Source organism: Myxocyprinus asiaticus, chromosome 25 (genome assembly GCF_019703515.2).
Source record: "Myxocyprinus asiaticus isolate MX2 ecotype Aquarium Trade chromosome 25, UBuf_Myxa_2, whole genome shotgun sequence".
Lineage (NCBI taxonomy): Eukaryota > Metazoa > Chordata > Actinopteri > Cypriniformes > Catostomidae > Myxocyprinus > Myxocyprinus asiaticus.
In genome coordinates this window covers 4,474,125-4,500,206 of record NC_059368.1, presented here as the reverse complement: position 1 = coordinate 4,500,206, position 26,082 = coordinate 4,474,125, and the positions used below count along the sequence as shown (strand labels likewise).

The 26,082-nt window shown below is 36.9% G+C and overlaps 2 protein-coding genes across 5 annotated transcripts in view; both read right to left on the bottom strand.

Annotated features, from left to right (window-relative positions):
* Nucleotides 1-13,020, bottom strand: part of LOC127415750 (protein eva-1 homolog A-like) — a 53,840-nt gene extending 40,820 nt beyond the window's left edge. Inside the window, exon 1 of the mRNA XM_051654627.1 lies at nucleotides 12,829-13,020. Within this exon, the coding sequence (XP_051510587.1) occupies nucleotides 12,829-12,931 (103 nt within the window). The 5' untranslated portion in view covers nucleotides 12,932-13,020. The remainder of the gene's footprint in view (nucleotides 1-12,828) is intronic.
* Nucleotides 13,021-16,192: 3,172 nt separating this feature from the next.
* LOC127415743 (importin-13-like) overlaps nucleotides 16,193-26,082 on the bottom strand; it is a 54,669-nt gene continuing 44,779 nt past the window's right edge. The window contains exons 16-21 of one of the 4 annotated variants that reach the window (XM_051654617.1): nucleotides 24,700-24,752; nucleotides 22,539-22,605; nucleotides 22,384-22,442; nucleotides 20,436-20,525; nucleotides 20,170-20,351; nucleotides 16,193-18,375 (exon numbers count right to left, since the gene is read on the bottom strand). In XM_051654617.1, the coding sequence (XP_051510577.1) occupies nucleotides 18,279-18,375; nucleotides 20,170-20,351; nucleotides 20,436-20,525; nucleotides 22,384-22,442; nucleotides 22,539-22,605; nucleotides 24,700-24,752 (548 nt within the window). In that variant the 3' untranslated portion in view covers nucleotides 16,193-18,278. Of the gene's footprint in view, nucleotides 18,376-20,169; nucleotides 20,352-20,435; nucleotides 20,526-22,383; nucleotides 22,443-22,538; nucleotides 22,606-24,699; nucleotides 24,753-26,082 lie in introns of those variants that run through there. The other 3 variants (XM_051654618.1, XR_007892981.1, XR_007892980.1) reach the window with 3 other exon arrangements.

The following is a 26,082-nucleotide window of genomic DNA, read 5'->3' as shown; positions in this document are numbered from 1 at the left end:
TACCACAATATGAAATGGTTTAAAGTTTAAGCTCAAAGCAGGTGGAGGTTTACCTGAAGAGAACACAATAACACAGCAGAACAATGGGGTGAAAACAGACAGAAAGAGCCACAGCTGTAGAGACATCCTATAATAATCATCCTATATTAATTCATGTTCAGAATGCCATACTATTAAAGGGATAGTTCACCCAAAAATGAAACTGTTGTCATTATTTACTCACCTTCATGTTGTTCCAAACTCATATGACCTTCTTTCTTATGTGGAACACCACAGCAAACACAGAACGTTCCCCTAAAGTGAGCATATGGTTCCCCCGTTTAATAATATTTTTGGGAACCAATTCCTAACATTCTAGGAATGTTCTCTTACATTTTAAAACCATAAACTAATGTTCCCAGAATGTTAACAGCCCATTCTCTAATGGCTTATTTTAAGGTTTTATTTTTATAACCATAAACTAACATTCCCAGAACTTTGCAGAAAGGTATTTGTGTGACAACCTAATAAGAATGTATACAGAACATTCTCTAATGGTAATTTTTTAGTTATTCTATTTAGAACCATCAAATAACGTTCCCAGAACATTGCAGGGAGGTTTTTGTGTGACAGCCTAAAAAGAACATATAAAGAATGTTCTCTAATGGCTATTTTTAGGTTTGTTTTTATAACCATAAATTAACGTTCCCAGAACGTTACTGTGAGGTTTTTGTGTGACACCCTAGTAAGAAAATTTACAGAACGTTCTCTAATGACTATTTTTAGTTTTTCAATTTAGAACTATCAAATAACATTCCCAGAACATTGCAGGGAGGTTTTTGTGTGACAGCCTAAAAAGAACGTATAAAGAATGTTCTCTAATGGTCATTTTTAGGTTTTAATTTTATAACCATAAATTAACATCCCCAGAACTTTGCTGATAAGTTTTTGTGTGGCACCCTAATAAGCACGTATACAGAACGTACTCTAATGGTTATTTTTAGGTTTTAATTTTTAACATAAACTAACATTCCTAGAACACTGCAGAAAGGTTTTTGTATGACGACCTAACAGGAACATTTACAGAACGTTGTCTAATGGTTATTTTTAGGTTTTATTTTATAACCATAAAATAACATTCCCAGAACATTGCAGGTAGGTTTTTGTGTGACAACCTAATAACAACGTAAACAGAACGTACTCTAATGGTTATTTGTAGTTTTTTTTATAATGATAAACTAACAATATCAGAACACTTCGGGGAGGTTTTCATATGAAAACCTAATAAGAAATAAAGGCGCTGTCACACTTGCGCTCCATTCACTCCCATTCAGAGGCATCCAAACGCAGGAGACTGGAAAAGCAAGCTCATGCGAATAAATTTCGCACTACGCTGCAGAGGAAAGTTCAAGTTTGGTGAACTTTGACCTGCGAATCCTGGCGACTGGCAAAATGTTAGCATCAGGCACCATTCACTTTCGTTACATGGAAAAAAGATGCAGTTAAATTTAATGGTGACTGAGACTAACATTCTGCCAAACATCTCTTTTTGTGTTCCACGGAAGAAAGAAAGTCATACAGGTTTGGAGCAACATGAGGGTGTGTAAATAATAACAACATTCTTATTTTTGTGTGAACTATTGATTTAAAGCACCGCAGAGGTCATGATGAGGAGAAAACAATGCTATTAGGATACTACTTTTTGAAATGTTTATCATTGCATACAGCACACCGTTTCAAATACTATTATATTTTGAAAAATACAAATAAATAAAAGGCAGGAAAGTATGCACACAGTATCCTATGCAATAATTAGTACAATAGTATTCCACTGCAAACTGAAATACTAGTGCACTGCATACTGCACTCTGCTTGTATACTGCACATTTTGACAAAAGTAGTATCTCATTCAGGTGTGGTATGCATACAGAAAATTCATATACTGTGCACAGTATACATACTGCAGCAATTGTATATAATAGTATTCTATTCCAAATATACCTAATGTGTCCACGGGTGGAAAAAAAATGCTACTGCACTGGTCATGTGGCCTGTAGAAGTGAAATGTTTAGATTTAGCTCTGTCATGTGACCCAGGGGAAGATGGGGGTAACTTACTGCCCTAACAGTCCCTCAAACACAGGAGCCATATGAAAGATGATTAGCAAGAAACAGAATGTGTTAATCAGTGCTGGGGTTTCCCTCTGTTTAAATGATGCTGCTCTGTGATTGGTGGAGAGAGAAGAGGGGTGAATTACACACATCTGCAGAGTAACATTGTGCAAAGCACAATAAATACACACAGTCTGCCAGTTCAGCATTTGCTGTTCTTCTGTATATTCAAACTTGGCATGTTGCAATTGGTTACGAGACATGCGATAAACAATGGCGTTTGATGTCTTAGGGAGGTCGGTTTTGTTGATTTAAAACACAGCAGCGCATTAACCTTAAAAACCTAATCCGTTTGGGTGAGTTTTTAACTCGCTTTTAGCGCCTCACAGTGGACATTTCACCTCGGAACTGCCGCAATACACGTAAGGAACCATATAATCAGTCAACCTTTGATACTTAAATGATGAGCCTGATCTCATGAAAATTACATGACCTGTGGCAACATTTTTGCAAAATAATATTACATGGTTCCTTACGTGTATCGCGGCAGTTCCGTGGTGAAATGTCCACTGTGAGGCGCTAAAAACGAGTTAAAAACTCGCCCAAACGGATGAAGTTTTTAAGGTTAATGCGCTGCTGTGTTTTAAATCAACAAAACTGACCTCCCTACCCTAAACCATGAACCTAAACCCAACCGATAGTGTCATAAAAGCAAGTGTGACATGAAAAACACAACATGTCATTTTATGGTGCTTCTACGACACTTTCGACTCACGTGTCGATTTGTGTGCTCTTCAGGACTTGTACCCCGATACTTTACATCGCAAGTGCAACGCTCTATCAGTTGAGCTACTTGGCAATTTGATTGTGTTTGAAAAAGCTCATAAATGTAGTTGGTTATGAAATGCTAACCTGGAAATGCATGGCCTTACAAGTCATTAAAGTGCACCCTTAGTGAAACGTCAGTGAGCAGCTCCAGTGAGAAAAACTTAACTAAATGCTTTGTGTAAGATCAGCTCTGCCATTTAATGTTTGTGTGGCTCTTATCTGGAGCAATTAGCTGAAATTAAATGTGCTTATGGTGTGATTTGAGCTAACTTAGTGTGGCTAATCGTCTTTAGTCCTAAGAAAATCTTTAGCGTGGTTCACTGAAGCGGCACCAAACTGCCTCCACTCTCGTGGATGATATTTTGGGAAAATTATAGAGCGGAGTTTCACACATGAGAGAGAAGACATTGTGAAGGTATTCCCTCAAAAACCCAAACGCAGCCATTAGGAGAACATCTGGCCAACAGAAACCACACACACACACACATGTCTGTGACAGAATGCTCAAGGAGAAAATACCAGTGAAATAAATGGACAGTCAGTGTTCACATCAAAGCTCAACATAGACAGTTTATTCTAAAAACTCTAATTAACTTCAGGATGTGACCTCAGGTTCAACTTTGATAGTCAACCTCAGAGAACAGGAAACAAACTAGTGTGTGTGTGTGTGTGTGTGTGTGTGGAGAGAGAGTGTCAACATGGCACAACAATAGAGCTTAGTAGCTGCTAATTATGATTCACACACACACACACACACACACACACACAGCTCAGCTTAAGAGGCTTATGAGGTTGGATCTTGCCGTTTTAAAGGAATTGTTGAACATAAAAGAATCTTTACGCAACTCTTTTCGTACAACAGTTCATAGTAATCATGTCTGGCAAGTTTTAAAATACACCATAAAATCACTCATCACACACTATATTACTATAATATACACTAATATACAATACATTATAAGTCTGCTTACAATAAAAAGTTCCAGTTAGAACCAAAAGGGATTTATAACTAGATGCCTTAGAAGATTATTTTAAGTTCATCTCTGAACAAGTTATTGTCGTTCTCAACTTGTGGGTCAGGATCCAAAAATGGGTCTGTAGAGCCGAGGAGGGCGGGGCCGGGCTGGAATGATGCACGCCCGGTCCCCAATCAATCTGATGGGGCGCGCGAGGGATAAAGGCGGCCGGGTACGACAGTTCGAGAGAGAGAGAATTACAGGCAGCTGTACTGTGTGTGTTTATGGTTGTGTGTTTGTTTAAGTTGTTCATTAAATTATTATTTAAGTTGTCAAGCCGGTTCTCGCCTCCTCCTTTCCACTGAACCCCCTTACAGGGTTGTACAGTAGGTTTGTTCTGACAGGGTCACGAACAGCAGGGAAAAACAAACGCTAAATACAAATAACTATATAATTGTGCATAGTTAAGAGAGCAAAAACTAATTATTAATAAATCTTTAATGTGGCTTATCAACTCAATGGTGTTTTACCGCAAATTCCAACCCCGTCTCTAATAATAGTATGAGATGGCGCAATTCTAAGAAATTGTATGAGATGTCTCGCACACAACCGTATGGCTTTTACTCCCATAGAGAAAAATAAACAAAATGACAAACATGTCATGTTATGGCAATTTTTCCTAAGTTTAACCCCTAACCCAAAGCTGTACATGATTGTAATTGGCAAATCTCGTGTACAACAGAAGAAAGAAAACATCTGGGTTTGGAATAAGACGAGGTAAGCGTATTAAAGTTTATAGACCAACTTAATTTTCATAGAATGAACGTTACTATAACTACATTTTTGCAAGCTGACTTTTACGTGCTGTAATAACATTTGCATTAAGAGGGACATCAGATCAAATCAATTTGATAAAACATGGCTACCCACCCTCTCATATTTTGACCAATTACCACCCTTCCAACCTAAAGAAAATGCATTCAGATAATTTTTTGAATGGGTGTTGTTGTATTCGTTTTTGTGTATGTGTGTGTGTGCGTTTGAATGGTTTTATTTTTCTTACTTTGGCAATATGTAAACTTGGACTTGTTTTTATGTGACAACTGTACTATCTGATGTAATGCCCTATTAAAAAAACATACATATGTTAAAAAAAAAACTTTCACACAAATCACGTCTACAATGGCTGATTGTGACATTATAAACACTTATTTTATGTTATGGTATCCATGATTTTCACGGGCGGCGAAACAACCCATTATGCTTAGCGCATTCTCCCAAAGTGGATGCTAGACTTCCGATTCGCAGCTTATTCACATTACCAAGCATTGAAATAATCACTAATGACAGTCAAAAAATGACGGAACACTCCCTGTTTACTTAACGTAAATCCCTTTCTCACTAAAATCTGTGTATGGACATATGCTTTCGACGGCGATTGCTGAAAAAAACGCTGTAATTGCACCGTCCATAGAGAAGTCAGGAAAAAGGTGGATTGAATCACTTTTACTATAACGCATAATTTGAAAAATGATACATTTTAACACTTGTATTACAGACCCACCTACATTTACACACTTATTCCAATTTGATTAGCTTGCACGGTAGCCTCGGAAGACCGCAGTTCAAGCCCAGCCAAACACGCAAGCTGACACGTGACATGAAAGCGTCATAGAAGCGACTTGAAATGACATGGTTGCTTCAGAAAATGTGCTTTTCATGTCGCATTTGCATTTAGGAGACTATTGGTTAGGTTTAGGTTAAAGTTTTAGGTTAAGGGGGCCTGGGTAGCTCAGCGAATATTGACGCTGACTACCACACCTGGAGTCGTGAGTTCAAATACAGGGTGTGCTGAGTGACTCCAGCCAGGTCTCCTAAGCAACTAAATTGGCCCGGTTGCTAGGGAGGGTAGAGTCACATGGGGTAACCTCCTTTTCACTCTCAATGGGGCGCGTGGTAAGTTTTGTGTAGATCGCGGACAGTAGCATGAGCCTCCACATGCTGTGAGTCTCCACGGTGTCATGCACAACGAGCCACGTGCTAAGATGCGCGGATTGACAGTCTCAGAAGCGGAGGCAACTGAGACTTGTCCTACGCCACCCAGATTGAGGTGAGTAACTGTGCCACCAAGAGGACCTACTAAGTAGTGGGAATTGGGCATTCCAAATTGGAGAGGAAAGGGGATAAAATAAAAAAGTTTTAGGTTAAAGGTGCAGTATGTAAGATTCAGAAACCCTTGTTATTAATGACGCCTGTGGCCGTTAAGTGAACTGCAGCCAGCTACTTGTTGCTCGTGCACACACTCCATAGGGATGTGAGCAAGCGAGCATCAGCCAAAACAATGTCGTAACGTACAAAGAGACTGAACGTGATCCACCGGCATCATGCTGACAGATGAGGTAGCATGATTCAAATTACACAGTTATGATTGTTTTACTACAAACTTTGAGACTGTATATTATCTTTGACTCTCCAGTGCTGCAACAGGGCTAAAACAAAGTGTGGATATAAGTCTGTCTATGCGAGACTGTAGTTTGAAGTAATCACTTTTCTTTGCATGATACATTGACTGCATTTATACGATAGCCTATGTCGGCATTAGCTAGCTAGCCAGCTTTATCAATAGCTGTTAGCTAAATTTGGTGGATGATGACAGTATCTGTTTATAAAATAGACTGTACATTATAAATATGTTGACACAATTCAGTATTGATGTGATTCCATCACAACTGTCATTCTGATATATTGATGCGCTATTGTTTTATAATAATAGAATGTATATATTTTCTGTATAACCAAGTTACGTTACACTAATGAATGGGTCTTTTGGCATTATCTTGAACACTGTCTAGCATTCACTTCATGTGTTATTGTAGTTTAGCTAAAATTATACAGATCAATCCTTATGGCAGTATTTTTCACATGCTTTGCAGTTATGCATGCTTACTTGTCCAATAAGAAGAACACCAATTCAGGGTCGGTTTTGATGCCCAAAACCAAACGAAGTTCCCTCCAGTAATCAAATGCCCTGCCGATGTTCACTCTGGTTTTCGCTCGACCACGATCACGTTCCCGTGTAGCCACACGGGATTCAATAGATACATTTTTTTTTTTTTTGGCTTACTCTGAGTTTGTGTAGGAGTCGGTGTTGTGCTGGGAGCTGGACGTTTGCTAGATTTCATCTCTAAGATAACGTTACCTAGTGTTGCAGTTTGTTGTCGCTGTTGAATAGCGGAAGAGAATCTATTACTGTCTGAGGCAAGGCTCTTGGGAGCGCGCATAAACGTCACATCCTTTGGATTTTCCCGGCAAAAGCGACCCGCTCCCTTCGCATGAAAATCAGTCTACAGGCTTTAATAGGCAACCTAGGTAGTCCGGGAAGGGCTCATTTTTTAAGTTGCGTTACAAGCCGTTCACACATTGGCAAAAAGGGCGAATATTACATGAAAAATTGTTACATATTGCACCTTTAAGGAGGAACGTTTTACTCATTAAAACCTCCATCATTCCCCTTAAAAATCTCCTCTGATTACGACATAATTTTGGAGAAGTGAAGAACCCAAAAACCAATACGCTTATCTAAAAACATATAATGAACATTTTAATCTCCAAAGAACCATAAAACAGCTCAAGAACCCTATACAGCCACAAATGGTTCTTGATAAGGGCTCTTTGCTAAAACAGTTAGAATATGTCATAGTACATAGTACACACTTGCTTCTTTCAAAAGAGCAAGAAACATGTTTTCAATAAAAATGTCCCCTTTAATGGAGTATAAATGCAATATTGTAAAGGGGAGGGAAGCCACAAAGAGAAAGGATCAGGATGTGACAGAACAAAAGCTCCTTGTTCTGCTCCTGCACTTCTGCTCTCTCTCTTTCTTCCTTTCTTTTTCCCATTTCCCATTTATCTACCATCTATCTCTCTCTTTATTTTCTGGATTTCCTCTCTTTTCATTCATCAGCAGGCCCAGATAAAATCTGTGGACTTTCTTGAAATTTATGTTCAGTTTGGGGTCAGAAAATATGCAGAAAAGATTAATAAATGTGACTATTGAAGAACACTACATACTTTTATTGATAAGTGAAAGCATGATCAAATTAGCCAAAATGTTTAAATAACAAACATAAAGCGCAAGGAATATGTAGAACTTGTTCACGTGTGAATGATGGGTGTTCCAATTCTACGGAAATATCTATAGTAAATGTGACAAATTTGTGTCTGTAAAAAAACAAAAAAAACAACTGTGTATCTAATCAAGCTAATTATAATGACTACAGCCTAACCCAAACCCTAAAAGATTTTTTTTTTTTTGTTGCAATTTTAGAATAAAAAAAAAATAAATAAATAAATAAAAAAAAAAAAAATATATATATATATATATATATATATATATATATATATATATATATACTATAGATAGTTCACCCCAAAATGAAATCTCTGTCATCATTTACTCACCCTCATGTCACTCCAAACCTGAACGACTTTCTAGCTTCTGCTGATCACAAAATAAGGTATTTTGAGGAATGTTTCAACTATTTTTGTCCATACAATGAAAGTCAATGTGGTCTAAAACAAAATTGGTGTGTTCCGCAGAAGAAAGAAAGTCGTACAGGTTTGGAGCAACATGAGGGTGAGTAAATGATGACAGAATTTTCATTTGTGGGTGATCTATCCCTTTAAGGAAGGACGACCCCAGATGTCCCTAATGGTATCTAAACTATAGCTATATGGAAACTACACATATACTATGACTATATAAACACCTGTACACCTGCAGTCACTCTCCAATATGAAATTAAAATCACAAATGAGATATGTTTGATATCTCAGTGAGATTCAATGAGGGGAAAAATAGTACAATCAAAACATTAAATAGTAAAAAATAAACTTCTGCTCAAGTTTCAACTCAAACATTTCTCATCAATTCTCCCAAGAACAAATGATCTGAGCTTTGCTATCCACATTCATTTGATCACTCTATTTTCATACTGTAAACAATTGTCTCACTTGAGTCTGTCTATTCATATGTCCCTTAACCCTAACCCTAACCCACGAGACAAAAGTTAAAACCTTATCAAAGTTAATCTCCTTATCAATCACTTATGATCTGATGCCATCTTCATCATGTAAACGTCACACACATTTACCTACACAAGCCCATTGCTTTTCCAACTGCCCTATGAAAGAAGGCCTCGACACACATACAGCATTCTGCTATAGACAAAACAACTAAACCACAGGATGTGTTCGGACAGGGTGGTTACTAGGCAACAGTTGACTGGCCCAAGTCAAACAAGCACATCCTCAAGTTTCTATGATATAGAGCCCACCTTTAATGTAAATTGATGGTATTTTTCCCGCCTCTTTGATTGTCCACTAGTGAAATTATACATTCAATAGCTAAGAAAAGAAATAACCTCTCCTCATCAATCCGCATGATTTAGGTATCATTCAGGTCATGCAAAATATCATTGCGTGAATATAAATGCGATCGCATTTGGTGCAAAAAAGATAAATATTTAAGTACTTTTTTTAACTCTAAATCATGCTTCCGGTCAGAAGCATTACGCGCGTGTGATGTAATCGCATTGGCATTTGAAACACGTGAGAACTGATGCATGTGCATCACAGTCAGAAGAGCAGCGCTGTTTACAAGTGAGAAGGAGGAACTCTATACATTAGCTTTGTTGGTTTTGGTTTAGATCTATATTTATCTGTTTCTTTACTCACAATGGTGTGTTTGTGTGCTTATCCTGGATGTCTCAACCGAGTGGAGAACGTGAGATTACATCTGTATCCATGGCAACGCAAATACACCACACGAGAGACTGCTTAAACTCAACCCTCTCGTGAAGCTTACCGGAAGCACTGAATTAGAGAAAAAAAGTACTTAAATACTCATCTTTTTCAGACCTAAAGTGATCGTGTTGCTTTAGAAGACATTAATTTAACCACTGGAGTCATATCGATGACGTTTATGCTGACTGTCTGTGTTTTTTGGAGCTTCAAAAGAGAAACCTCCATCCACTTGCATTTTAAGGACCTACTGAGCTAAGATATTTTTCTATTTTTCTTCAAATGTGTTCTGGTGAAGGAAGAAAGTCATACACACAAGGGATATCATGAGGGTGAGTAAATAATGAGAGAATTATCATTTTTGGGTGAACTATCGCTTTAAGACTAAAACACATTAATGACAGTAAGAAGGAGAGAGAGAGAGATAAAGAGACATTCCTCTAGTCATAATGGTGTATTGGGATCCATCAAATAGTTTGACCTCAGTTGACCTTTTGACCATTCAGTGCCTCAATAAGTCCCACAGCTTAATGACCACTTTCACTGCAGTGAGCACACACACACGCACACACACACAATGAATCTAAATGTTTGTAGAGCTAATTAACCATGATAAAACACAGGACACACACACACACACAAAGGCATCAGGTTCCAGTAAGACAGATGTACAGGCCTGTTACTTGACAACAGGTGCTCCGTCTCCATCTGCAACTTCTGTCATGCTCTTCAAGCAGCTGTCAATCAAACTGACATTCCACAGCCTGTAATTCTTTCAGTTCATGAATCTCCAGCCTGATTCTGTCTGACCCAACAGATCATGAACAAGAATTCTGTGTTTGACTGAAAATAACCTAAAATCTGATGCGTCTGATTTCAGTCTGATTCCTATAAGGTTGAAAACATTCCCGGGTCACATTTCACCACAAAATCACAGAAATAAATAAGAAATATGGGATTTTTTTTGCATAAAGAAAGTGAAGCCAATTTTTAGGACCATTGTGTTTTTTTGCACCATGACAATATTTTCATGACAATTAAGCCCTCCCCCCAAATGTGCATTTTTTTCTTAAATTCGACGAATATGCGAAATTCAAATTTTAATTTGACAGCACTCTTTGACACATTTGTGTTAAGTTGTCAGGGAATTGGCACTGAATTTCGAATTAAGTGAGAAGTCACATCATGCATGATCACCATCGTTCATCGTTTTCATGATTGATCATTGTTGTCACATCTGACCGAGTACCCGAGTACTCGTGCCCAACCCCAATGTGCATGACTTTCTTTCTTCTGCTGAATAGAAATGAAGATTTTTAGAAGAATATCTCAGCTTTGTTGGTCCTCACAATATAAGTGAATGGTGACCTAAAAATAAGTGACAAAAACTTTGAAGCCCAGTGGTTAAACCCATGTCTTCAGAAGTGATATGATAGGTGTGGGTGAGAAACATCAATATTCAAGTCCTTTTTTACTATAAATCTCCACTTTCAAACAGCCCTCCTAAGCCTTTTCTCTCCTAGGAGTTCTTCTTCTTTTGTTTTTGTCGATTTACATTCTTCATGCATATCACCACCTACTGGGCCACCTATCGTATCACTTCTGAAGACATGGATTCAAACACTGGAGTCTTATAGATTACTTTTATGCTGCCTTTATAAACATTTTGGAGCTTAAAAATATTGGTCACCATTCACTTGCATGGAATGGACCAACAAAGCTGAGATATTCTAAAAATCTTCATTTGTGTTAAGCAGAAGAAAGGAAGTCATACACATCTGGGATGGCATGAAGGTGAGTAAGTGATGAGAGAAGATCAACTCATTTTTATGCCATAATATAACTTTTAGGATCATACTAGAATATTAAGAACTATATAAAATGTTACAAAAACAAAAACAAAACAGAAGAATATATTGCCAGGGCATTTTTGCCCAACATTTTGAATTTTGGGGGCATTTTTGGGGCATTCGAGTCCCCCTGCATTTCTGACCCTGCTGTCCAGACATGATTCTTTAACTTAAATACGGCATAAATTAAAGGCAGTACAACTACATACTATGTATGTTCTACCATTTAAATATATTATTCTTTTCACATTAATGAGAACAATATTTAATTTTATTGTATTTTAATGTTTTTTATTTTCTTTATATATTTTTTGCAATACAGTTATGAGATTTTCAGGTGAAATGTGCTTTATTGTCTTAAAAATCGAAATATAATTTCTTATTTTTTCTTTGAAATATGACGTGAACATGTTCTTGACAGGTTTCGTGAGATTCACCCATTAAGGCAATATGTATTTTCTGTAAAGCTGCTTTCAAACAATATGTATTGTGATAAGCGCAATACAAACAAACCTGACTTGATGTCAATGAAAGTCAAATATGTTTACTTTCCTGCAAAGCAAAGCTGTGCCCATTTAAGTCAATTAAAAAGAGATACACAAACAAAATGCATTTAACTCACACATGCACATCATGCACCTACGAGTTAAACATTCTGCATAAAGAAAACTTTTGACACTAGATGTAATATTTAAGATTCGGCACTATTTCTAGTTAGATTAGGTCACTAATTAAACATAAGCAAATTTGTGAACACATTAACTGCTTTATACAAAAGGTCAGATGTCCTGCTGTCTTTAAAGCAAAAGTCAGACATACAGTACAAAATACTAAGAAATTCTGACACTTATGTCACTTTTTCAAATCTTCACTCGAATTGTTGTTGATAATAGGCAATAATTTCAAATAGTACAATTATTACATTTGAAAAGAAGGCCAAATTAAAGCCAATCCATTAGTGATCTTAAGATTTATTTTTTAACCCCACTGTATATTAATATATAATCATATAAGAGCATATGGCTATTATTTTATAACACAACACACACACACACACACACACTTTCCCTCTGATCGAGTCGGTCACGGAAGTTCCCGCGAAACAATCTGACACAATGTTCCACAGTTTTAAATGCGGATCAAATAAACGCGCGAATGTGAGTCATCTCAGAATCGAATAGCTTTAAAGTAAAGAAAGTCCCAACTAAACGTGCGGGAAATTATTAAACATTTTAAAGTAAAGCACATGTGTCAGTAACTGTACATGCATTAAATGTGCTCGATAATGTGCATGTTTGGTACCTGAGAACTCCTGTGAAGTCTTAGTGAAGACGGTGAGAAACGATATGCACAACAGCAGCAGTGAATATGAGACATCAGGGACAAACATCCTTAAATCTGACATCTGATCTCCAGTCCGACTATTCCTCAGATGATCAGACCGGGAGAAGAACTGCACGACATAAATTAATGTCTGACTCCATGACTGAAGTCTCAGACTGAGACTCAGACAGAGCTGAAGAACACCACAGAATACCTGAGAGAGAGAGAGAGAGAGAGAGAGAGAGAGAGAGAGAGAGAGAGAGAGAGAGAGAGAGAGAGAGAGAGAGAGAGAGAGAGAGAGAGAGAGAGAGAGAGAGAGAGAGAGAGAGAGAGAGAGAGAGAGAGAGAGAGAGAGGGAGAGGCAGAGGCAGGTTTCCCCCCTGGTCCCAGAGTCCCTGAATTTACTGATCACTGCTAAATATTTAATTCAATTCAAATTCATTTAATGAAACTTCATTGGCATGATTTCCAGAGCATTATAATACAGTTTATATACAAAATATCTTTATGATAAAATTATAACAAACAATAATTATAATGATTTTAATAAATCATTAGTAAATCTGAATAAATTATAAAAAGTATGAAAAGTAAATCAAGATTAAAATACAAGAATTTTTATTTTTATTTTAAATAAATACATTTAAGTTGCAGTTCCTTGGTATGTGTGACAAGCACATATTTTGTTGTACCCAAGTACATAGGGGAATTTTCTGTACTTATACAATTTCTGAAACATAATATCATACTATTCTGAGATGCGGGTTGGTGCTGTTTTGGCAGCATGAGGGGGACCTACACAATATTAGGCAGATGGTTTTAATGTTGTGGCTGATCGGTGTATATATACAGGTGCATCTCAATAAATTAGAATGTCGTGGAAAAGTTCATTTATTTCAGTAATTCAACTCAAATTGTGAAACTTGTATATTAAATAAATTCAATGCACACAGACTGAAGTAGTTTAAGTCTTTGGTTCTTTTAATTGTGATGATTTTGGCTCACATTTAACAAAAACCCACCAATTCACCATCTCAAAAAATTATAATACATCATAAGTCCAATAAAAAAAAAAAACATGTGAATTGTTGGCCTTCTGGAAAGTATGTTCATTTACTGTATATGTACTCAATACTTGGTAGGGGCTCCTTTTGCTTTAATTACTGCCTCAATTCGGCGTGGCATGGAGGTGATCAGTTTGTGGCACTGCTGAGGTGGTATGGAAGCCCAGGTTTCTTTGACAGTGGCCTTCAGCTCATCTGCATTTTTTGGTCTCTTGTTTCTCATTTTCCTCTTGACAATACCCCATAGATTCTCTATGGGGTTCAGGTCTGGTGAGTTTGCTGGCCAGTCAAGCACACCAACACCATGGTCATTTAACCAACTTTTGGTGCTTTTGGCAGTGTGGGCAGGTGCCAAATCCTGCTGGAAAATGAAATCAGCATCTTTAAAAAACTGGTCAGCAGAAGGAAGCATGAAGTGCTCCAAAATTTCTTGGTAAACGGGTGCAGTGATTTTGATTTTCAAAAAACACAATGGACCAACACCAGCAGATGACATTGCACCCCAAATCATCACAGACTGTGGAAACTTAACACTGGACTTCAAGCAACTTGGGCTATGAGCTTCTCCACCCTTCCTCCAGACTCTAGGACCTTGGTTTCCAAATGAAATACGAAACTTGCTCTCATCTGAAAAGAGGACTTTGGACCACTGGGCAACAGTCCAGTTCTTCTTCTCCTTAGCCCAGGTAAGACGCCTCTGACGTTGTCTGTGGTTCAGGAGTGGCTTAACAAGAGGAATACGACAACTGTAGCCAAATTCCTTGACATGTCTGTGTGTGGTGGCTCTTGATGCCTTGACCCCAGCCTCAGTCCATTCCTTGTGAAGTTCACCCAAATTCTTGAATCGATTTTACTTCTCTCAGTTGGTTGTGCATCTTTTTCTTCCACACTTTTTCCTTCCACTCAACTTTCTGTTAACATGCTTGGATATAGCACTCTGTGAACAGCCAGCTTCTTTGGCAATGAATGTTTGTGGCTTACCCTCCTTGTGAAGGGTGTCAATGATTGTCTTCTGGACAACTGTCAGATCAGCAGTCTTCCCCATGATTGTGTAGCCTAGTGAACCAAACTGAGAGACCATTTTGAAGGCTCAGGAAACCTTTGCAGGTGTTTTGAGTTGATTAGCTGATTGGCATGTCACCATATTCTAATTTTTTGAGATAGTGAATTGGTGGGTTTTTGTTAAATGTGAGCCAATATCATCACAATTAAAAGAACCAAAGACTTAAACTACTTTAGTCTGTGTGCATTGAATTTATTTAATACACGAGTTTCACAATTTGAGTTGAATTACTGAAATAAATGAACTTTTCCACGACATTCTAATTTATTGAGATGCACCTGTATATATATATATATATATATATATATATATACAGTATGATGGCCAAACATGAAATAATGTAATACATTTTAATATACATTTTATAAATTCTGAATATAAATCCAAATATGCTATACTGTGAATCCAAATATATTATTGTAAATCTGTAAATAAAGTTATAAATCTGAAGGTTTGTAAATCTAAATATTTATTCAAAAATCCAACAAATTTCCATTAAACCAAACTGAATAATCTTAAACTTAATTGATTAATTACAATTAAATATTTTAAAGTTTTGTTAATTGAATTCTGTTAAAGATTACTCAGTTCAGTTTGGTGGAAATTTGTTATACAATTGAAATGCAGAAATCTTAAATTTACTGAAACTTTTTTCTGAGTTTAGTTATATCAGAATATAGTTATAAACCCTGAAAATATTGTTATAAATCTAAATATATAATAGTAAATCCTGAACATAAATCTGAATGTATAGCAATAAATCAGAATATATAATAGTAAATCCAAATATAGTTATACATCCAAATATTTGGTATAAGTCTGGATGTAGATATTTTTATTAAATAATGATTCTATATTTAAATGGTTTAATTAATTAGTAATGTGCCAATTTGGTGGTTCTCTTTAGGGCCAAACAACACTGAAGCTTATTTTGGAGGTCAGATTCTTAGTTTCATCATGAGTAGGCCTACGCTTTAGATTTTCTTAATAAACTAGTTTATTTTGGAGTCAGTTTGATTAATCTCAAATTGAGTTTCAATTCAAGTATTACATTATTACTAAATCAGGCACCCAAATACCAATAATTTGCTTAATTTTTTCTTAAAAGTAACCAAGATACTGAGATGAATCAATAAAATGCTATGAATCCCATTTTGACCACAATTCAAAAAATTCAATTTTGTGCATCATACAGTGTCTGAACAAGACAAACAAGTGTTTGAGTCACACTTTATATAGTCTTTAATGGTGTCAGTAGGTCACGGTATTAATCTGCTATTTAGATGGAATTATTTTACACAGTGCAACAACTGCAATTATGCTTAAAATATTAAAAACACTGAAATAAGGGAGGCGTGGAAAATAACCAACATGAATTGAAGGCACTTCCAAGTTATGCGACAAAAAACTAGACTCACTATACCAGTATGAGCAAAATGGAAACATAATTTCAACCTCACGTCTATGCCAAATAAACTAATGCTCATTGAAAAGAAACATTTTACCAGATCTTATTGAAACCAAGTGAGGTTTCTCCAGAGCTGTAGAGAAATCTGCTGGTCCAGATGAAGAAGTGCAGCAACCACCTATCATCCCCAACTCAACAAATATATTGCAGCATTTCAGCACTGATCTCATGGACACAGATAACTGTTCATATTGACTGAATTTCAAACCAACATTTAAACACAGAGACCACAGAAGCCAGTTCTGCCATCTTAGACGTGTTTAATAAATTAAAACAAGGTACAAAACAAGAAGAAAAAAAAAATAATGTACATTGCACATCTCTGTCTCTCCCTTTGTTCTTCCTCTGTAACTCACTAGTAAATAACACAGGATCTGTATGTAACGCAACACACATGCTACATGTCGACAGGCAGCAGCCAAGGGCACATGAGAGAGAGGGAACAGCCATGCTGGATTTTGACTGGATTTGTGGTTAATTCCTTGATAAGTGCACTCAGAAGACTGCTGGGACTGTTTTGAACAAGCATTATTGCACAAACAGATGCCTGGACACCCAACCAATCACAGAGCTACCGCTGGGGCAATTTGCCACAACACCCTGACGTTAAAGTGACAGTTCACCCAAAAATGAAAATTCTGTCATCATTTATTGTACTCACTTTCTTGTCGTTCCAAACCTGTAGGACTGTCTTCTGTTGAACACAAAAGGTGAATTTTTTAAGAATTTCCAGACCGCTCTTTTCCATATAATGAAAGTGAATGGGGACTGGAGCTGTCAAGCTCCAAAATCCATAAAAGTATCATAATAAAAATAGTCTATACACTTCATGTGCAATAATCCAAGTCTTCTAAAGCCATATAACTGCTTTGTGTGAGGAAAAGATGAAAATTTAAGTCGTTATCCATTGAAAATCTTTCCCTACACTTTACTCTCAGAAGATTTTCAGTGAATAATGACAAATTTTGGTCTTTTCCTCACATAAAACGATCGTATAGCTTCAGAAGGCTTGGACTATGAGTCATATGAACTACTTTTATGGTGCTTTTTTTTTTTCGTCACTTTGGATCTTGACAGCCTCAGTCACCATTCACTTACATTATATGAAAATGAGCAGTGTATGGTGTATTTTTCTCTCACCCATTCATTGTTTAATGTTTTTACAAGTCCCCAAATATGCTGCTGACCTTATATATCAAAAACAATCATAGTCATTTCATTAAAAACGTTCACAACATTTTGGCAAAATAAAGCGTGAGGGGTTAGACAGATAGAGATATAGAGATAAATAAAGCCACAGAGAGACATCAGTCTGCATTGGTTCCTCTCTCTGTTAGCAGCACAACCCACAGTTCACTAGATTATTATATTTGCTTATATATGTTGTGTGTGTGTGTGTGTGTGAATATATATATACATATAAATGCTTCTTTATTTCAGTATCTCCAAAATAACAAATAAAACATTTAACTAACACTATTTCTTGGTTCGAACAGATGCAAATTATCACAGGACACAGCCCAAGAGCCACGGAAGATCTTGAACGTGGGAGAATAGAAGAACTTTACAGTGAACATGCCATGAGATGCAGCGGGAAGGAGGAGAGATGTTTGCTCTTCAGATCGCCGCATAGAAACCTCAAAACTGCCAAACAATCCAGTGACAGCGAGAGAGATCGAGGATGAGTTAAAGGATGATCGCGAGGCCTGTCACTGCACACGCCTCTTTATGACAGTTCTGACACTGAATCATTCACGTCTGTTGCGTTGCAGTGAGGGCTTCTGGGAATTCTAGTTTTGGGTTGCCTTAGGTGGACTTCCTGTCCGAGCGTGGTTTAGTAGTCAGCGGCGTACTCCGTTCCGTGAAGTCCGCGGCACATCAGTGTGAACTCCTTCACGATGTCCTTCACTCGACGCTTGTTTACTCGCTCCCTGAGAGAATATGGGGAAAAATAACAGAGGTAAACTTTAGTATTTCAGAGGATGTTTTGTGTGTGTGAACGTCTCAACTTCAGGGATGTCAAAAGTATTATTACTTCAGTACCAGGTTTTCACATTTAAAAACAAAAATGAACGATACCAGCTTCAAGTTCGGTAAGTGATTAGCTCATGAATATTAATTATTCATGCTGAATTTACTTCTTGACTTTCTTAGAGCAGTCACTTTACATGTTTGTTTATTTTTTTAGCACCATGCCAGTTTCTATGGCTATTTTCATGGCAAAATCCAGGTTATAATATAAAAACAGGTAAAACATCTAAAAACCCATTTCATGTTTAAGATCCATTTTTATTAAAAACTCTAAAACTCAGTCATTTTACATAATATATTAATATTCATGATCGAGGGGTAGGTAAATCTGAAATAGATGATATCGAATTTTTCAAAAATATATTTTTTATTTCTTAATATTGTCATTAACTAGGGGCCTGGGTAGCTCAGCGAGTATTGACATTGACTACCACCCCTTGGGTCGCGAGTTCGAATCCAGGGCGTGCTGAGTGACTCCAGCCAGGTCTCCTAAGCAACCAAATTGGCCTGGCTGCTAGGGAGGGTAGAGTCACATGGGGTAACCTCCTCGTGGTCGCGATTAGTGGTTCTCGCTCTCAATGGGGCGCGTGGTAAGTTGTGCGTGGATCGTGGAGAGTAGCACGAGCCTCCACATGCTGCGAGTCTCCGCGGTGTCATGCACAACGAGCCACGTGATAAGATGTGCGGATTGACGGTCTCAGAAGCGGAGGCAACTGAGACTTGTCCTCCGCCACCTGGGGGGGGGAATCTGTCACATCCCTTCATGTCACCTTCCCTTCATGTTCCCGGACTCTTAGTTTGACACTTTCATGGACTTTTATGTTGTAGTTTTTCTCCACACTACATTTCCCAGCAGGCACCATCATCATTACATTCACATGTCTCCCATCAGTGTTCCCAGCTGTTCTTTGTGTTGTGATTTCCCATGTCTGTATATATTCCCTTGTGTTTCCTCACTCGTGGTCTAGTCTCGTCTATAGTGGCATTGAGTTAAGTTGTTCTTTTGTTTATTAAGCCTCGTGCCATTTCTATTTGTATATTGCCTTTTTCATCATTACAAACTGCAATTGGGGTTCAACTAACATCTCTCTCCTTGTTCATGCTGACAAATAGAAAATTGCAATCAATAAAGAAACTATTTTTATTTTTTTATTAACATGCAATTGTGGGGGCAAAAAGGAAATGATGAACCAAGAATAAATGCACATTTCTTTTTAATTTTACTGTGTAATTCATTATAACGTTACTTTTAACGATGCAATTTCATAATCGGTCTCAATCAGTTACCAAGGTTTTCCACTACATGCTTACTGGTCCTATGAGCATGACTTATGTGAGACAGAGCATTCTTATTTATAAATCAATAGACCCTTTAAACATATGTATCAAATATGGTTGTTGTATGTGTATTATTGTTTTGCTTGCTTTCCTTTTATAATGGAGTTTTAACACAAACATTATTATTCAGTGGGGTAAAGTGGAATTAAATGGATTGTCATGTGACTATTTGCACCACCAATGTAAAATTGTTCACATGAAATCTAAACAGTCTGCCCTCTCTGTGCAAATTACATCAGCAACTTATTTCAAGCTAAATGTTGGACACAAATGTGGGATAACCGGTGGGATTAAAGGGGTTAATTAGGAGAGTCAAACCCACCACTGAGCAGAGCATTATTGTCAACCCTACTCACCTCAGCACCTGTTGGCTGAAAGTGTTTTTCTGCTCATCTGAGACCCGTGAGGACGGGAAGCCTGGAGAGTGCAGAGCTTCTTTCAGCCACACCGTCAGCAGAGCGAAACAGTGTTTATTCAGACAAAACAACACCTCTGCAAACTGATCCATCAGACTGCGGGACGACTGACCTCCAATAGCCTTAAGAAAAATACACATGGATCACAGTTCTGTGCACAACTGCCCCTCTGGAATGAACTAGACTGATGTTTAATAGTGACTCACCTCCAGAACAGCCAGCAGGAGGAGTTTACCATCTTCCTGCACCACCTGACCGACAGGAGGAATGTCTGCGCAGTGCGCTATTAGTTCTGTCTGCAGATCAAAGCAAATCAACTATCATCAATTCAAACCAGTTTAAGGTTGTTTCCACATTGTGGACACATTCACAAAACCAAACTCGGACCGCTTTAAGTGGACCAAAACCCAGTTCTCTTTGCATTCACACTGAAATAGTCTTGAAAGTGGACTCGGTTAGTGGTCGACCAAAATGGGTTTTTCAATTGTCGATGCCAATATCTAGAGAACAGGATGACAGATATAAATGCTGATACACAGAATATATAGGCCTATCGTGATTACTGCGTTTCAAACCGTACATAGAACAGCGTTTTTCGCATGCGCAGTACAGGAATTTAAGCGTTTTCAGACATTTCAGTGTGGACAAGCAACTTTTGGAAAACGCTTGAAAACGGCAGTGTGAACGGAGAGCGTTTGGAAAATGAAAACACCATTTTTAAATGTTTCTGGATTAATGTGGACTTAGCCTAAAAGGTATTTTAAATAAGGGCCTTAAAGTAACGTGTGAAAGTAAAGAATTTTGGACAGAAATATTTTACTATTGCATACTTAAATTTCCCACTAAATTCATCATATGTCCAGTCCACAAATCACTTCAAACTTTACAGAGAATTGAATATAATATAAATAATATAATAAAATAACTACTCAGGTTGGTTGGGTTCCAACAACAACGGTGTAAATGCAAAATGGACCAAGACTAAAGTTGACCAAAAAGAGAGACAGATATTTTAAGCATTTTGAAATATATTGATATATAAAATATAAAATATAAAATACTCATTCATAAGTTTTCAAAGCCTGTAAATGTTAAATATGAATAAATTACTTTCTTAAAGGGATAGTTCACCCAAAAATGAAAATACTCTCATCATTTACTCACCCTAATGAAGATTTTTAGAAGAATATTTTTGCTCTGTAGGTCCATACAATGCATGTGAATGGTGAACCTTTGTAGCTCAAAAAAACATCACATAGGAAACAGAAAAGAAACCAATACGAGTGTTTAAACTATATCTTCAGAAGCGATATAATAGATGTGGGTGAGAAACCGATCAAATTTAAGTCCTTTTTTTTTTTACTCCAAATCTCCATTTTCACTTTTACATCTGAAAGTGAAAGTTAAAGTAGAGATTCAGGGTAAAAAAGGACTTAAATATTGTTCTGTTTCTCACCCACACCTATTATATCGCTTCTGAAGATATAGTTTAAACACTCGTATGGATTACTTTATGTTATGTAATTTTTGGATCACCATTCACTTGCATTGTATGGTCCTAGAGAGCAGAAATATTCTTCTAAAAATCTTTTGTTTGTGTTCTGCAGAAGAAAAGAAGTCATACACATCTGGGATGGCATGAGGGTGAGTAAATGATGAGAGAATTTTCAGTTTTGGGTGAACTATCCATTTAAGGTTTATGAAGCACACATGCACCTATGACAAAAGTATGACAATTTGTATGACAATTAATCTTCATAATCATGAAAGCAGACAATTAATCACAATTATTTGACAATTATTTGTAAAAAAAAAAAACAACAAAAACAAACTTGAAAACAGAAATTGTTTACTATCAATCTATTGATCAACAAATTGTAATAACAAGAGAAAGTTAACACTTTATATATTTATCAGTTTATTCACAGTTATTGGACCATGCAGACAGTCGCAAAATTGCCAAATATTGGCCAATGTATCAGTCTATTATTAGACTCGGTTATCTTTTTGGTCCACTATATTTGTCACAGGGTCTACTTTCCATTGACACAGTTCCTTCCGGATATTATTGTAATTTCTAATATTAGTGAACTGTCTTGGTGTGGATAGGCCTTTAAGTTGTAATACATTTCTTAAAATTCCATCTGCACTTACAAAGAAAAGGCAGGTAGATTTGACAGTGGGAGCTTCTGGAAATTTAAGTGACAGCACTCCTATAGCCAGAAGACAGCGGTATTAGAGAAATAACTCAAACATTTCAAATAACTCAAACAAAACAAAAGTCTTTTCTACATTTTAAAACTACTTACCACAGTGGAAAACCGCTTTCACATCAAGACTCTCTGATAAGAATAAATCGGGCTTCCGTTTGAGGGCCTATGAATCAGACAGATCCAATGAACAGAGCACATGACTCAAACTCTGCCCCTGGAAACCTGTCAATCTCCTTTGCACCCCGCCCACCCCCATCACTCACTCCCTACAGCTGTCTAGTTATACCCCACTGAGAAAAATCAACCAAACATACATATTCAATGCAAACACATCAGGCAAGTAAGAAATCAACACCAAAATAAATAAATAAACAATAAAAAACAAAACAAAAAAAAACATTGAAACTTAACTCAATAGAAACTAAAGGCATGATGATTTGTTTTTCTTGAGCGATCTCACTTGATTGTTTTGCATCTGTTCGATCACTACTTTCTCTGCTCAGTTGGACTGAATGCAACAGAAATCTATGTAACATGTACAGATAAAGACAACTGATGCATTAAGAAACTCATTGAGGATGAGAGGATATTTGAGACAGAAACAGAGAGAGAGAGATACAGAAAGAGAAATGAAGGGGAAGAGATCTTCAGACAAAAAAAGAGAGCCAATTCATTTTAATCAATTAAATGAATTAATTGAGATGAATTAATTTAGGCTTTCGTTGGTTTTGGGGCTGGAATGACATTGGGAGGGGAGATATTGCCATGTATACTAAATAAAAACATGAACAGATAAATGCTTCATGTTATATTTAATCATCAAAAACTGTTAGCATGATCAGTTAGAAAAGACATTGCAACCCGAGTCAAAACAGGCTGAAGGTCTGTGCCGAGTTAGGTAAATGCAGCTTGAAAGATCTAGGAGGAGTTTTAGGGATTTTGAAAAAACCCTAATGAATTAGATGATCAGTAAATGGACAGTTGTAGGTTGGCGGGCATGACTATTTTTGTCCTGATCAGCAGCAAAAGTGATGCGCAATGATATTGTCACTTGGATGGTTTCCTTTTTGTCGCACTTGAGTCCATTTTAAGGTCAACCCACACTGAAATCTCATTGGTGCAAAATTCTGTTTCACCTACATGTATTAAAGCAGCACTATGAGTCGTGACACATCCACAAAGATGCAAAAAAAGTGCTCATCTGATGCATGTGTATGGATGGAACGCAAGAAGCCACTTATTGTATTGTCTAACCAATGCATTCATTGTCCGCCATAATAATGTAATGTCTATGAACTATCTGAATTATAATATTTATTATACATTCATAAATATTTTGATTATTACATATTATCTTATTAATCAATCAGCATTTATTTTTTATTTATTTAATTCAGGGGTTTTCAAACATTTTAATTCAAAGGACCCCCAAAAATGATGATTCCTTTATGAAGGACCCCTTTCCAAAAACGAAATAAATAAATAAATAAATAATTAAAGAAAAATAGGGCAGTAATATATTTTCATAAAGAACCATTTATACTGTGTGAGAAAAATAGTAAGTGTGGTATTGTTAAATAATTGGACAAAATTATTCATTAATTAGTAAATAATAATTTATCAAATTAACAATTAAATTTATTATAAAATCCAACTAAATAATTTAATTTTATATTGCCCTTATACTAAAACAAAAAGAAATGAATCTGGAATTTTTTTTAATTTGTATTTATTTGACAACTTATCTTTTTTCTAGTCACTATTAGAGTAATGTATGAACCATGTAAAACCATTTTAAATTCAAATCTATATGTAGCCCCTAAAACACAGAATGAAACCGTAAGAAGTCAAATTTGGTAAAATGTATTCTCTGAAATTTTCCACGGACTCCCTAACACCCCTTTGCAGCCCCTGGGGGTCCCTGGACACATTTTAAAACCTCTGATGTAATTCATTAGATTTAAAATTGTAATCGACTGATAGCCCTACTAAAGCATAATTGAGCCTAAACTCACAGACCCCACCAGCTTTGTGTACATGTGACGCATATGTGCACAGAGCAGGCATGACCCATTTCTGGATCACACCCATTTAATTATTGGACAAGAGACCTGTCAATTCCATGGCCCAATCAAAACAAGGGTCCAAAAAGACCCTGTAACACAGGACTGAAGGGAGAAAGGGAGACTAAGAAAGGGACAGTAAAAGAGAAAGAGAGAAACCCAAAGTGAATGAAATAAGAAACCAAAAAACACACCTGAGCTTGGAGTTGCATAAATGAATCAACAATATCAGGATGATCCCTGGGCCCTAAAATATAATAAAGATGAAACTTAAGAAATAATAAGAATAATAAGAATATATACAAACAGCAACGGAACAGATCAAACAGTCATGTGGAAAACAAAGTCAACGGGACAGAAATAATTGTACAATAATTGTGAGAGAAAGAGGGCAGAGAAAGAGGAGGGAACATGAACGATTTGAAGGCAGTTGCGGAAAAAACGAAACAAAAAAGACAGATCAATGAGTCCGTTCTGAAGAGGAAAAACAAAGAAGTAAATGAAAAATAAGTAACGAGAGAAAGAAAGAAACTTAAAAAATAAAACAGTGGGTTTGGAGTGGGAACCCAGGAGGCACCTGTTACTGTGATGAAAGACTTAGTTTCTTTTTTAGATTTTTTTTCTTTTCTTTTTTTGTTTGTTTGTTTTGTTCCATTTTCTGTAAATTCAATTCATACTCTCCACTCTTGGCCCGTCCTAACCATGGCTGGTGAGTGCTCGGTTCCCACGGCCACCCCGGAGAGCAAGGTAGCAGTTAGTCCCAAACTCCCCTCCCTTAGCTGTTCCCACACTCCAAACAAGACCCCACCCATTAACCCAAATCCCACCCAAACCCTGCCCACAAACCCCGCCTTTCACAGAAAACAAAAGACAAACAAACACACCAGAGTTAGGTCACCTGCTCAAGATAAGAGTGTTATCAGTCACATTTCTGCTGTAATTTGAAAACGATGTGGTTAAAACGGAAAAACACAAAAGACAAACAACAAGTGAGAGATGCAGGTGCACCAAAAGACAAATATCCATAAGCACATGCAAACTGTGCTTTGTGTGCATGTGTGTTTTCGGGCATGCAAGTTCAATCTGAGCATGTGTGTGATACTTAACGGGTGAAAATTTCAAGGTTCAACAGAATACACAAGGTCATGATCAGTACGCGCTTTCACACATACAGTTGAAGTCAGAAGTTTACATACACCTTAGCCAAATACATTTAAACTCAGTTTTTCACAATTCCTGACATTTAATCGTAGAAAATATTCCCTGTCTTAGGTCAGTTAGGATCACTACTTTATTTTAAGAATGTGAAATGTCAGAATAATAGTAGAGAGAATGATTTATTTCAGCTTTTATTTCTTTCATCACATTCCCAGTGGGTCAGAAGTATACATACACTTTTGTTAGTATTTGGTAGCATTGCCTTTAAATTGTTTAACTTGGGTCAAACATTTTGGGTAGCCTTCAACAAGCTTCTCACAATAAGTTGCTGGAATTTTGGCCCATTCCTCCAGACAGAACTGGTGTAACTGAGTCAGGTTTGTAGGCCTCCTTGCTCGCACACGCTCTTTCAGTTCTGT